Genomic DNA, 14180 nt, shown 5'->3' with positions numbered 1-14180 from the left:
AGCTCCACCCTCAAACTACATGCGTTGCGATGGGCACTTGAATAATATAAACTATTTTCATTTTACTAAGTAAGGCCCCCCACTGAGCTATGTAGCTCTTTTTCAGAAGCGACCTGGCCACAAATGATAGCTCAACAAAGCGGTTTATCACGTGGACATTTATAGCGGCCAAATGCTCTAAGCGCACGTTGATCCTAAATGTGGGGAGAGAAACTGGAGGACACAGCAAAAAGTCTACACGGCCACGGGGAGAGAGACATGCAAACTCCAAATGTACCGGCATCACGGTCAGGGTCGAACCCACGACCTCCACCATACCAGCAGAGGTATTAAACATCTCGCCACTGTGGCGCCCAATAAACAGTCAAGAGAGCGCTGCCCTACCGGGTTTAAACAACGGGGACGACCAAATAATAATTTGGCGCTGCACACACGCGCGGATCAGCTGGTGAGGACTTACCACGCTGGAATTTCTGTCAATGCCAGGCCGTGACCGCCAACAATGCGGACGGCGTGCAGTGACGTGGCGACGCTGTTTTAATGACGTCCCCTCCCCAACTAGCCCGCACTCCCTTCCAGCCGAGCGCCGGCACTGAATGGGACTCGACATTTCGTTTGGCACCGTGGGAGGTGAGGGGGGGGGGGCGGTCTAGGGCTTTGACCGAGTTTTCTGCAGATCCCTTCACATGAAGTCATCGGCTCTCTGTGCGCAGAACGCGGGCGTTCATTAAGGGTTGCGACGAAGCCGGGTTTTGTCTTCTTAAATCAGAACGGCACGAATTATTATTCTTTTTTTTCGTAAAAAAATCGAATGCGGAGGTCGGGAACCGTCACACAGTGGAGTGCCACGCGGCCTCCGTTGCAATGGAGGGATCCAAGTTAGCGGTGCTTTGAAGATGGAGATGTAAAAGATGTTATTCCCGTGTGGGTGGCTCACGAAAAAGGGGTAAAAGAGAAAAAAACTACGTCACGCGCACAGTGTCGCATGAATAAAACAGTCTTGTGCAGGCTTTGTGAGCGTGTGTAGGCTGCCTGTAGAACGCACGTGGCTACGTACGTGTGTGCGTGTGGCTACGTGCGTGTGTGCGTGTGGCTACGTGCGTGTGTGCGTGACTATTTGCGTGTGTGCGTGGCTACGTGTGTGTGTGGCTACGTGCGTGCGTGTGCATGGCTACGTGCGTGTGTGTGCGTGGCTACGTGTGTGTGTGGCTACGTGCGTGCATGTGCATGGCTACCTGCGTGTGTGCGTGGCTACGTGCGTGTGTGCGTGGCTACGTGCGTGCGTGTGCGTGGCTACGTGTGTGCGTGGCTACGTGCGTGTGTGCGTGGCTACGTGCGTGTGTGCGTGGCTACCTGCGTGTGTGTTGTGGCTAAGTGCGTGCATGTGCGTGGCTACGTGTGTGCGTGGCTACGTGCGTGTGTGCGTGGCTACGTGCGTGTGTGCGCGGCTACGTGCGTGTGTGCGCGGCTACGTGCGTGTGTGCGTGGCTACGTGCGTGTGTGGTGGGTAGCGGTTAGCGCGTTGCGCTATGAACCCGGCGACACGAGTTCGATTCCCACTCACGGCCAACACCAGTGACGATTATCTGAACCGGTCCCGGGCCTCCCCTAGGTCGACTCAGCCTCAAATGAGTACCTGGTGCGATGTGTAAACATCGCCACTAGGGAGACAAAGGCGGCCGGGCGTGGTGTTGGCCACCCACCCCCTCGTGCGCCGTGCCGGCCTTCATAGATGCACGCTAGCAGCACTTGCCTCAACAGTCTGTCAAGGCTACACGGGGGATCTTTGTGTGCGTCTTCCTGGAGGAGGCATTGGCGAAGCAGTTGGTGCATTGCGCTACGAACCCGGCGACCCGAGTTCGATTCCCACTCACGATTATCTGAACCGCTTCTGGGCCCCCCCCCCACCCAGGTCGACTCGGCCTCAAATGAGTACCTGGTGCGGCGTGTAAACATCGCCCCTCGGGAGGCAAAGGCGGCCGGGCGTGGTGCTAGCCACCCACTCGCTCTTGTACCGTGCCGATCTTTGAGTGCTTGCTAACAGCACTTGCAACCAAAAGTCTACTAAGGCTGTACGGGGGAGCTTTGTCTTTGTATGCGTTTGATATAGAACAATCCCTTTAGTTCCCCGAAAAATCCTCACCAAGTCTCAAGGCTCCTTTTTCAGAAGGGCGCGCAGCTTCTGGGTTGTTTGTCCATTTTTATTTACGAGCGTTTGGCTCAAAGAAGGAAAACTGAGTTACCGGTGAAAACCGCCACGCATACAAAGCAGTGACTTGCGCAGGTAGATTCAAGAATCCATTGCTGCACTGCTTTCTCCTGGCCGCGGCATTTAAAGTCCGTAACACCTCGTATGCAAGGGCAGTCAATCATCCAACTTCTCCATAATAGAGGGTTTTTTTGGGTTATAAAGGTAATATAAATGTGTTGTTAAACCCACCTACCACCACCCGACACAGCCAATTAGTAAGGTTTGTCACGTAAACAAAACGTGCCAATTCGTTAGTTGTACAGAACACCGGTGTGTTGGAGAGTAAACCCACAACATTTACAGTTTGAGTACGACGTTTCGCCAGTAATTACAACTAGCATCATTAGGCTACAGCCAGATTTGTGGAGAAGTCCTCCTGTTTAACCCAAAAAGCCATGCCAATTCTAACCCAATAAATTGTAATAACCTATGTGTTAAACCATCCAGCGTCTATCTTCGCAAATAACAGATGGCTGTGCCTACTGGCTGCTGGACATCTGTGAAAAAGAGCTTCATAGCTCATCGGATTTCTCCTGCAATCTAAATTAATATTCTGATTTTCACTCCCTTCGGCAACTCCGGCTCGATGTCAACAACCGCATCCCAACGTCACACGGACGCTGCGGATAGCTTGTGCAACGAATTGGAGACTCGACTGCTCACTCGCTTGCTCGCTCGCTCGCTCATCACTTAAACACTCGCAACACTCTTGCACGCACTCACCCACTCTTGCACGCCCACAAGCTCGCTCATTCACACGTGACTAATGCGCACGTGGAAACTCGACGACACTCCACAGTCCGAACGTGGTGAACAAATCAAACAATGGGACATCGGAGCGACCCGCTCTCTCACTGTTGCATCTTTACGCATTTCCCGGAAACGTCTCTGAGATTCACTCCGCGTCTCCCGAAGCTCTTGACATCGCACGGCAAAAGGTTGCCATTCTTCCATATGACGTCATCGTGTGACGTTTGTGGGGCCGTGTGAGCGGTGCTGCATTGGTTAGCGCACGACGCTACGATGCCAGCGACCTGAGTTCCATTCTCCGCCATGGCTAACATCGGTGGCGAATACCTGAACCAGTCCTGGACGTCGCCCTATGTCAACTCAACCTTAAATGATTACCTGATGTGCTGTGCGTGGTCCTGGCCACACCAACCGATTGTGCACCGTGGCTGGCCCTTCATAGGTGCTGCTACTCGCTAGCAGCATTTGCCCCGACAGGTCTATTCCAGGCTGTACGGGGGAGGGGGGGGCGGGGCGGTGGGAGCGATCTTTGTCTTGACTGCGGTGATGTCGCTGCGCGCGTGCAGGTGCAGAACATGAGCAACATCGTCGTCTTCCCGCTCGACTGCCTGCTCAAGGGGGACCTCAAGGGGGCCAAAGGGGTACGGGACGTTCCGCGGCTTCTCGCCGGATGTCGCTCGCTCGCAAACGTCTCCTCGCGTGCGCTTCCTGCGGTTTTAGTCCGGAAGAACGTTTTTTTTTTTTCCGAAGCGCTTTTCGAACGACGGTCGTGCCACTGCTGTTACTAAAAACTGTTTTTTTTCTTGACAAGGTAAGGTAAAAATTGTAACAAAAAATGTAATTTAAATTTTTTTTTCAATTTGACCAGGTATGGCTCTTTTTCAGGAGCGACTTGGCCACAAAATGACGGCTTAACGAAATTGGCTCATCTCGTGGAAATGTACAGCGGCCAAATACTCTGAACGCAAACTCCAAATGTACAGCAGGCTTCAGGGTCGGGATATAGCCCACGACCTCGTGTATACCAGGCGAGGTAGTTAACATCTCACCACCGCAGCGCCCCAGAAAATTATTGCAGACCGAATGAGTAAGTATGAAATGTAGTGGTACATCTTATCTAGATTTACAAAGCGCCTTTATCCAAGGCGCTTTACGGCAACAATTTTTTTTTTTACATATGGTGATAGTGGTTGAGATAGAGTGGGATTATTAGAAGTGGTGGTGTAGTCATGGTGATAGCTGGGAGAGCAGGGAGAGAGGAGAGGGTTACACTCGTGCCTTACAGCAAGAAGCACCTGGGTTCGATTCCCAATATGGGTGTCTTTCTGTATGGAGTTAGAATGTACTCCCCCCTGCTCCGCAAGGGTTTCCTCCCAGGCTACAAACAGTGTGCACTGTCAGTGGTATCGGCCAAACATCCCATTGCTGCTTGGCATCAAACATTAGCGACGTTCTCCCCCCCCTGCCCTCCCACTGTGCAAACTTGGCAGGACCCTCCTAGAAAGGGGTCTTGAGACTCAGGCTTTCCTGGGTAAACAAGCAAATAAATGAACAGGTGTTACAGGCTGTGTAGGGCGACTCGGGTAATAGAAGGCACCCGGCACACTACATCCTGTGTACATCTCGCTATGGCTGTGGCTATTCGTCGCTGCTCCCAGTCAACGGTAACCCAAAACTATTAACCTCTGGACAAATGCAATATATTCAGAGCCCACACGGGTGTAGCGGTTAGCGCGCTGCGCTACGAACCCGGGGACCCGACTTAGCTCCCCGCTCACGGCCAACATCGGTGACGATTATCTGAACCGGTCCTGGGCCTCCCCTAGGTCGACTCGGCCTCAAATGAGCACCCGTTGCGGTGTGTAGACATCAACACTGGGGAGACAAAGGCGGTCGGGCGTGGTGCTGGCCACCTACCCCCTCGTGTACCTTGCCGGCCTTCATAGGTGTCGTATACCCTTGACTACCAAACGACTGCACCAATGTCCTTATGCAATCTATGTCTGGATTAGAGATGCCTCGTAGCGTTCAGTTGTAATCACACTCTTGTGCAGATTATGTGCGCTATTTATATCTGCCATCTCCAGCCGCTCGGAGTATTGAGCATGCCCCCTGGTGGTCGTTACAAAAGCACGGAACAACAATTCATCAGTTCATGCGATGTGTGAAGTCTGTTGAACTTCTTGTGCCCCGTACGTAGCCAACTGCGACAATCGGAGGTGCCGGGGAAGGACAACAATCTAAACACAAAAAGCAACAATTGGTTTTAGAAATTAATGACAGTGATACAATTATTTTGTAAGCTTTTCGATTAGATTTTAATTGCAATATTATTTTTAATTTATCCTGGAAAGCATCACAGTTATCAGACTGATTTTCTAATTTGAGTGTTTGGAAATATTTTACACTCAGTTTGTTGTTCCCTAAGTTTAACTGTATACATCTAACCCCACTGAAGCTTCAAGAATACAATATAAATTTCCTAAATATATTTTTTAAATGCTCCGAGTTACCACTAATTTGCAAAATAGCGCATATGATTAATTTCTTAAAATCTAAAGTATGACCCACCTCTCGGTTCATCATATATTCCGGCAGATATTTTCCGCACCCGGCACACCACATCTAGAATGGTCCTCTCGTTGTGGATACTGAATCGTGCGCCACCTCCAGTCTCTACGGGCGGCCCGGGAACATTCTCCAGTGAGAAATGAAGCCGCGAGCGATTGGATTCAGCCGAACTCCTGCAGCTGCGGTGGCTGTGGGGATAGATACTGATGCTGCTGCTGCTACTGCCTCAGCCAAGGTGCTGCCCAGGTCTCCCTTGAAAAAAAGAGCTCCTGGTCTCAATGGGCGCTTAGCCAATGATAAACAAATCTGATCTCAGCACCATCATCCATCACCGTTGTCATCGGCCCGATCGGTTCACTGCCAGATGAAGACGTTCCCAAGCCGTCGCCATCTCTCGCGGCCTTTGCCCTGCGCGTGAGCTGATTTCGTCGCTCCATCTCCACGATGGGCCGCCCTCTCCCCCGCATTGCGGTTCATCGTAATCGGTCACCTGCTTTGACGTGGAGGCATCGGAAAATTATTCCAGAGTGCGCGCACGGGTAATCCACACCGCCCGGATGCCCACGTCGCCCGGCGGTGTCCCGTCGGGACGATTGTTACGATTGTAAAGGGGACGCATTAACGGCTGCGCCGATGCCCGGTTTGCTCACAGCGCGTCGTATAATGAATAGCGGCGCGCGAGCCGTTCCTGGCCGTCACTCTCTCTGCTTGTGGCCCTGACGGCTGCCACGTCCGCGTGGGGTGAGGGGTGACGGGGGTCGGAGGTTAGGCGTGCCGCGAAACGTTTAATGGCTCCGTCGCGAGTTGTCATTTAAAAAAAAAAGTGCCGCAGCTGTTTATTCTTACTGATGCGCGCGCATTTGCGGAACGAGTACGTTTTTATAACGCGTGTCAAACGTGCTGATGGACGTCCGCTCGCTCGGTGCCGGCGGTGTGGGGTGGGGTGGCGGAGAAGGCGTGGGGGGATTTTTTGAGCAACCGGTCGTTGTCGGTCGTCGTCACTCCTCGCTGCGACCGCACGTCTCCCTCGCTCGGCAACATCACGGCCAACTGCGATGCCGCCGCCTTTCCGGCTCGACAGCTGAAGCGGCGCTGCGATTCATCGGCAGGTCTCGTCCAGCGTTCTTCATTGCAAGGCCCGCGGGCCACTGGCGGCCCCTCGTGGTCTTTAGTGCGGCCCCTGACGTTCGGCCCCCCGACAAATACACAACAAACGTGAAAAAAACCAAACATCATGCTGTCAAACCCCCAAAGGTTTCAAACGTATGGTGGCCCCCCTCACACTGATGATGTCTTATCGGCGAAAGTGGGGCCCCCTCCTTTGAAAATTAGTGAAGAAAACTGTCCTAGCCGCTTGACCCATCCGCGTTGTGAGCGAGCGGCGCTTTAATCATTGTTTGTTCAAGGCGCCTTCGCGTTGTCGTGCTTAAAACACATGCCCCCCCCCCCCCCCCCCCTGCGGTGAAAGTGGCGTTTGTTACGGCATTGATAAAATGCTAATTGTGGAGCTGCTTTACCAGAGTACGTCGTTGTGCAATTAATGCCCGTTTGGCAAGGCTTTTCAAGACGCTGCCAAAAATAATCGTTGGTTATTTTTTTAATTGAGTCGTCGCTAGCAAAACGATAGGCGCACCGGCGAACCGAGAGCAGCGACAGGAGCCGTGAATGCCTTGCCGTTTTAGAATGTTGGCAGTGCGTCGCGTCAATGTAACATTTTTTGGTTTGGAGACGTCACTGGTGATCGCACGAGCCTGCGCAACGCCGGGAATGTGCGTGCTCTCGTTTTTGCCGAGCGGGCATCGCCGTAATTATGCCGTGCGTGTCTCGTAATATTTATCGCCCGGCGGGTAATTATGCTTAAAGGGGAAGTGTATGGGTCAACGTAAAAAAAAAAAAAAACACGATAAGTTCAGACCTTACACGCGTAATAACTCCTTAGGCAAATTAAGCTGGATTATTCGGTCATTCAGTTTCTGCAATCTGCCCTGCCCAGTATTGTGCCCCGTGGGATCCATGAAGGTCACGGTGCTTGGCTTGCTTGACAATAAGGAGTTAAATCGACGTGCCACATGCTGGGATGGCAATGTGTTCGTGACAATGCCCAAGAGGGGCTTTGTGAGCCCAGGCGATGGCTCCGTCGCCACTCGGCCACGCTCGGCAAGCACGCGATTTTCACTCTCACGGCCTCCTCATCCGTGCTCCTTTTCCGTTTGTATTTTTTTCAGGACCTCAAGAAGCCATTCGACAAAGCTTGGAAGGACTATGAGACAAAGTTGTAAGTGTCTCTCCGCTGTCTCCGTGTAGGTTGGGCTACGTGAGAGGGAAAATATCGATTTGTTTTTTTTAATCGGCACAGTTTTTTGGGCCTGCGCGCATCTCTCCTCGCCACTGTACCTGGGCTCATCGTCACGGGCACGGGAGGGAGTGGGTGGTAGGGGGGTGTGGGTGGTAGGGGGGTGTGGGTGGTAGGGCGGGCGTGGGTGGTAGGGGGGGTGTCGGTGGTAGTGGAGTGGTTAGCGTTGCGATACGAACCCGGGAACGCGAGTTCAAATTCCGCTCACGGCCAACACCGGTTGACGATTATCTGAACCGGTCCTGGACCTCCTCTGGGTTGACTCAGCCTCAAATGAGTACCTGGTGCTGTGTATAAACATGACCAATAGGGAAACAATGGTGGTCAGTGTGTGATGCTGGCCACCCACCCCCTCGTGTTCCGTGCCAGCTTTCATAGGTGCTCGCTAACAGCACTTGCCATAACAGTCTGTTAAGGCTATACGGGCGATCTTTGCCTTTGTGGGTGGTAGGGGGCGGGGGTGGGGGCACTTCTGAAATTCATATCTTTTAAGCAGGGCACTGCATTAGTAACAAGTCAATAAAAAATTCGCTGTATATATTTGTCTGGTTGAACATCAACCCGCCACCGAGCGCGGGCCAAGCACGCAACGCTTCCAATGCCGCTCGCAGCCTCAAGATCGAGAAGGAGAAGAAGGAGCACGCGAGGCAGCACGGCATGATCCGCACCGAGATCACGGGCGCCGAGATCGCCGAGGACATGGAGAAGGAGCGCCGCGTCTTCCAGCTGCAGATGTGCGAGGTAGTCGAGCCACGGGCGCCGCCTCGCAGCGCACGCCGCACCCCCCACGCGCCGCTGCCCGCCACGCACTGCACTGCAAGTGACGTCAACGAGCAGCGCCTCCGAAGGCCGGCACGGCATGCGAGGGAGTGGCCGCATTGGTCTCCTTTCGCGGTGACGTTTGCACGCCGCACCAGGTGCTCGTTTCAGGCCGAGACGACCTAGGGGAGGACCAGGGCCAGTCCGGATAGTTGTCACCGGTGTTGGCAGTGAGCGGGAGTCGAACTCTGGTTGCCAAGTATGTTGCACAGCGCCCCTAGCTGCTGCACCACCGCTCTCCACCACGCACACAGACATACACAGCGCCGCCACCATTGGCTGCTATTCATTTAACCAGTGGCGCTAGCAAGGAGGGCCCTCCTTCATAGGCGACAGATAAAGTTGCATTTTTTTTCTACTTATTTGAGATGTGATTTCTTGCTCAAATGAGCATTGAGGCAGTGGTCATCTTCAGTTTACAGCTCAGAGTCTTCACCCACAAAGTGGCGCTGTTACTAATGAATGGAATAATTTGTGATGTTGCTGTGGAGTCATTGGTTAGCACACTGGGCTTGCAATACACCGGTCAATTGTTCAACCTCCCATCATTTTACATAACTAGTGAGCAAGGAAGCGATCGCAGACCGCATACCTCCTCTAGACTCGTATAGCACCTTTATGCAAGGCCGCTTTACAGCAATGACAAAAAAATGTTGCATTCGTTGAGATAGAGAATTTGATTATCGAAAGTGGCGGTGGCGGTGGTGGAGTTATGGTGATAGTTGGGAGGGCAGGCGAGAGAGGTCATGTACGGTTTGGGGTAGTGATAGGGGTTGGGGTTAGAGGTAGGGGTAGTGATAGGGGTTGGGGGTAGGGGTAGTGATAGGGGTTAGGGGTAGGGGTAGTGATAGGGGGTAGGGGTAGGGGTAGTGGTTGGGGTAGGGGGTAGTGATAGGGGTTGGGGGTAGGGGTAGTGATAGGGGTTGGGGGTAGGGGTAGTGATAGGGGTTGGGGGTAGTGATAGGGGTTGGGGGTAGCCTGGTCTTAGCTGGGGGGCAGGGAGTAGCAGTGGCAGGGTGGGCTCGGGAGGAGAGACAGGTTTTAAGGGAGAAGTCACCAGAAATTCAGGACACCCGATTTAAATCTCCATTTGAACATTTCTCAATTTAAAATCCAGTTTCAAGCCGTGGACAAAGCTGCCCTCGTGGAATGGTCAGCAAGCTCGAAAGCTCGAATCGCAATCCAGAGGTCGCCGGTTCGATGCGACTTCCCGGCGTGACGGTTGAGACAACGGCGGAGGTGTTTTTGAACCACCTCCTCCCCACCGCCGCCTCCGTGTGCCCAGCGGTGCAGATGGGTTGAGCACAGTGAGTCTACGGTGGAAGAGGAGGCCAAATACCATCTAGAGGGGCCCTCTAGAGCTCCCTCTAGCGGAGGCCCTTCCCCCAGCAGTGGCGTGAGCAAGACATTGCTGCGCCTTCAGATTTTAATTGAAAATAATTAAATATGAAGACCAAAACAATCCTCAGCGTGAGAGTGCAAGGTTACCACCAGCAGGGGCACGCAAGGGCACGCATTCCCCAATGACGTCGGCCTACCACGCCCTCTGCTTCGCAGTGACCTTGTGCCGCTCTCATTTTTGTACGCCAAACGTCGGAATAAAACAACAACAAAGAATCCCCCCGCCCCCCCCCCCCAAAAAAAAAATGAAGAAAATACCCAAAAACAAGAGAGCGCAGGTCCTGCTGTGGTCCTGCTGTGGTCCTGCTGTGGTCCTGCTGTGGTCCTGCTGTGGTCCTGCTGTGGTCCTGCGCCAGTGAGATTCTCGCCTTGAGGCTGCGCTCACCGTGCCGATGCCAAGTCTTGGCTGCAGCTCGGTCTGCATGAGAGCAGCCGCGGGCTCCGCCGATATCCATGCGGGACGATGCTGCCCCATAGAGGGAATAAATGTCCCTCCGTGATTTGTGTCTGTTTTGCTGACGTCCTTTGTCTGGACGTGTTTATTTCATCTTTGGACACGTGCCATGCAATGACTGCTGGCGGCACTGCAGTTTATTCTGGTCTTAAAACGGAATTGGCTGCTGCTGCTGCTGCTGCTGCTGCCAGCACCGACGCTTATTTGTTTTACAGACTGCTGGAATGACGGGCTTGATAGATTCTGAATGAGCGAGGCAGAGATATGGATTGTGACAGTCTGATGGCTCTTCAACTCCCCTCGATGATGAAATCTCTCTCTGGAATCGAAGCCGGTTAATGTTGTCATTCACAGTCAAATTCTGCCGAGCGCCGGCGGAGTGGTTAGCGCTAAAACAGGTGGCAGGTTAACTGCTAAACTATTTGTTATTTAACCAGGTCAGGCCCACTGAGCTATGTAGCTCTTTTTCAAAAGTGACCTGGCCACAAATGATCACCCCATGAAGTGGCTTGTCATGCGTTGGTCACTTTGGGCTCGTAAACGTGCGTAGAGCAGCAGGCTTCTTGCGGTGACACCTCTTGCTTCGTGTTCCCCCAGTACCTGATCAAGGTGAACGAGATCAAGACCAAGAAGGGAGTGGATCTGCTGCAGCATCTCATCAAGTTCTACCACGCGCAGTGCAAGTAGGCGGCTCGCCCACCCCCGACATGCGTCGCGTCGGAGATGCGTGTTTTTGCCGGCCCATCGGTGTGCCAGCGACGTCCCATTGAGATTGGTCAGCCCTGTCCCCTGCCCTACAGCTACAACCAGGCCTACTCCAACCTCTATCACTACACCATACCCTATCACTACCTCTATCACTGCCCTACCTCTATAACTACACCATACCCTATCACTACCCCTATCACTACACCATACTCTATCACTACCCCTATTATTACCCCTATCACTACACCCTCACTCAGCCTCCCATCTACGACCAGGCCTACTCCAACCGCTCCTTAACCAATCCATACAGAAAGCCACCCGAGTTGGGAATCGAGCCTAGGTCCTTCTTGCTGTGAGACACGAGTCTCCTGACTATCACCATAGCGGCATAGCTACACCACCACTTTTAATAAACCCACTCTTTATCTCAACCAGGATAATCTCACGTGCAATTTTAGAATTGTTGCAAAGCACCCCTGAATAAGTCGCTATATACATCTAGATACGATAATGTATAATATCCTTGAATACATCATTTGTTTTATTTATAGCATCAAAAACTACGGAAGCAGGCGAGAGATCGGGGGGGGGGGGTGGGGGGGGATACGGCATCCTCCGAATGGCCGAGGCACACGCGCACAATCGTAGTGCTCTCCGGACGTGTGACGGGCGTGAGCGAGCAGTCCTGGCCACTCTCCAGGGGAGTTGTCTCTCGAGTTGCCTGCAACGGAGGGTCTTCCACCAGCAGTGGCTTGAGCAAGCAGTCTGACACGTAGCAGTAGTAGGGCTTTCACGACCAATATCATCCATAATGAAGGTTTTTTTTGGTGAGATCGCGTAAATATAAACGTGTCGTTAACCCGCCGCCACCGGACACAGCCAATTGGTAAGCTTTGTCACGGAGAACCATGGAAGACCTCTTCGCAATTGTGGCTAATCATATGACGAAGCTGGTTGTAATCACCAACGGAACGTCGTACTCAAACTGTAAATGTTGTTTGGTTTCCCCTCCAACACACAGCCGGTGTGTTGAAGTGGTAACGAGTTGGTGCGCTTTGTCTCCGTGGCAAACCCTTGGTGATTGAGCGAGCAATCGCGCGGGGCCTTTTTTTGCCGTGGCCTGAATTTCTTTTTTGTTTCCTTGCGCAGTTTCTTTCAGGATGGCCTCAAAGCCGTCGAGTCCCTCAAGTCGTACGTGGAGAAACTGGCCAACGACCTCTACACGGTGAGTGCGGATCGCGAGCGCCAAATTATGCCGCTCCAAATGGCTCCCCTCTGCCCACCCCCCCTGCCCACCGGTAATTAGAACGGACAGGTTATACAATATGCCGTGTTGTTGTGAGCACTAAGCGCCTAAAAGCCATTGGGGAAAAATGAAAAAACAGAAACAGGACAAAAATACCCTTCGCCGTTTTGAGAGGCAGCCGCTTTCACTGTCAAACTGAAATACGCTCGTTTTTGGGCGTTGCGTCAATTCGAGCTGGAGCCTGCGAGCGAGCACCGTGGCCCGGAGGGACGCACGGAGCCCTCGCCATTGATGTGTGGGTTGAGCGCCAACGTCGGCGTCTGGCAGGGAGAGGCTGCTTTTTTTTATTACAATTTGCCAAATGCTCCAGTAAAGGGTCTAAACGCCAAGCTGCCAGCAACTAACATCACTGTTGAAATGGACACGGGTTGAATCGAGTAAGGTTATGAGGATGACGTCTTATCATCTTAGCCTGCGAAGCGGATGCTCTTCGTGATAGATTGCGTCTGAAAGTTTTGGATAACACTTCCATCGACTTGGCAGGTTGTCTGCAGGATAAATCCCGAATAGCGACAACGTTATCGACTAAAAGTTTCATTCGTTTTGGACCATCTTTACAGGAGTTATCGTGACCCCACTTTGCAGACCAACGGACAAACGGGCAGAGTCAGTGCTAACTTAACACACGGATTTTTCTATTCTTGTGATTTAGTCTGACTTCCTGGTGTCTAGCCTGAAGCGCCACGAATCTAATTGATGACTTTTGTCGTGAGAATCGCTCTTGCACTCACCGTTGGCGAGCGAGCCACAACAACAATAATTCGCGCGCTGTTAAACCCTCGTACTCGGGATCATTTAATTTGTTTGGCTATGCCGGGCGGTGGAGAGCCTCGCAACGTAAATTTGGCTCAATCGCTACGTCGCCTCTCCCAAAAATCAATTTTAAATCGCGATATTGGCTTGTGCGAAACCTACTTGCTGAATCATAGTGACTGTTGAGAAAAGTAAGTGGCATTGGGCAGTGACGCACCACGTGGCTAGATAGGATGATGATGATGATGACGGCCGTCCGTGGAGACGAGCGACAGAGTGGCATCCGAAGCGTGGGGGGAACCGCACGGCAGAGAGGGGGGGCATCCGCCGCAGAGTTGCGCCGACGCTTCCTACGATCGTCGCCGCTCACGACGCATGCCCCGTGCGCTTGTCCCCCGGCACGCAGATCAAGCAGAGTCAGGACGAGGAGCGCAAGCAGCTGTGCTCGCTGCGGGACACGCTCAAGACCTGCCTGCAGGTGGAGCAGAAAGAGGTACGGGCGACCGTGACATCACCAGGGGGGTGCACGTGACGGGTCAGGGCGGTTGCGATGTCTGGAGCTCCCCACCCCGCCCTATCCCGTTAGGGGGGTGTGCCGGTTATGGTTTGGGTGGCAGGTAGGGAAAAAAAGCTGTTAATTGACTTGTTGTTTAAAATTGATTTTAAAGGCAATGATGCCCGCATCATATAGTAGAAGAGTGAGGACCGGCGCTTAGGGTGCACTGCGGTGGGTCCTGCACCACCAGATCTCTCCCCGCTGCTTCAAATTTAAACATGATAAGCCACTTCGTTGAGCTATTATTTGTGGCCAGGT

The 14180-nt window shown here is 52.8% G+C and overlaps 1 protein-coding gene across 2 annotated transcripts in view; it reads left to right on the top strand.

The window, feature by feature from the left end:
- The window catches only part of LOC116946641 (arf-GAP with SH3 domain, ANK repeat and PH domain-containing protein 2), a 109347-nt gene that overhangs the window by 64339 nt on the left and 30828 nt on the right, over positions 1-14180 (top strand). The window contains exons 4-9 of one of the 2 annotated variants that reach the window (XM_032961755.2): positions 3568-3642; positions 7798-7847; positions 8537-8666; positions 11197-11282; positions 12457-12532; positions 13773-13859. In XM_032961755.2, coding sequence (XP_032817646.2) covers positions 3568-3642; positions 7798-7847; positions 8537-8666; positions 11197-11282; positions 12457-12532; positions 13773-13859 — 504 coding nt within the window. The remainder of the gene's footprint in view (positions 1-3567; positions 3643-7797; positions 7848-8536; positions 8667-11196; positions 11283-12456; positions 12533-13772; positions 13860-14180) is intronic. The other variant, XM_076070011.1, reaches the window with a different exon arrangement.

The sequence above is a fragment of the Petromyzon marinus genome, chromosome 27, assembly GCF_048934315.1.
Source record: "Petromyzon marinus isolate PM22_M1 ecotype Great Lakes invasive population chromosome 27, UKy_Petmar_22M1.pri1.0, whole genome shotgun sequence".
NCBI lineage: Eukaryota > Metazoa > Chordata > Hyperoartia > Petromyzontiformes > Petromyzontidae > Petromyzon > Petromyzon marinus.
Note: the sequence above shows the minus strand (reverse complement) of the source record. Positions and strands in the feature narration are given on the sequence as shown.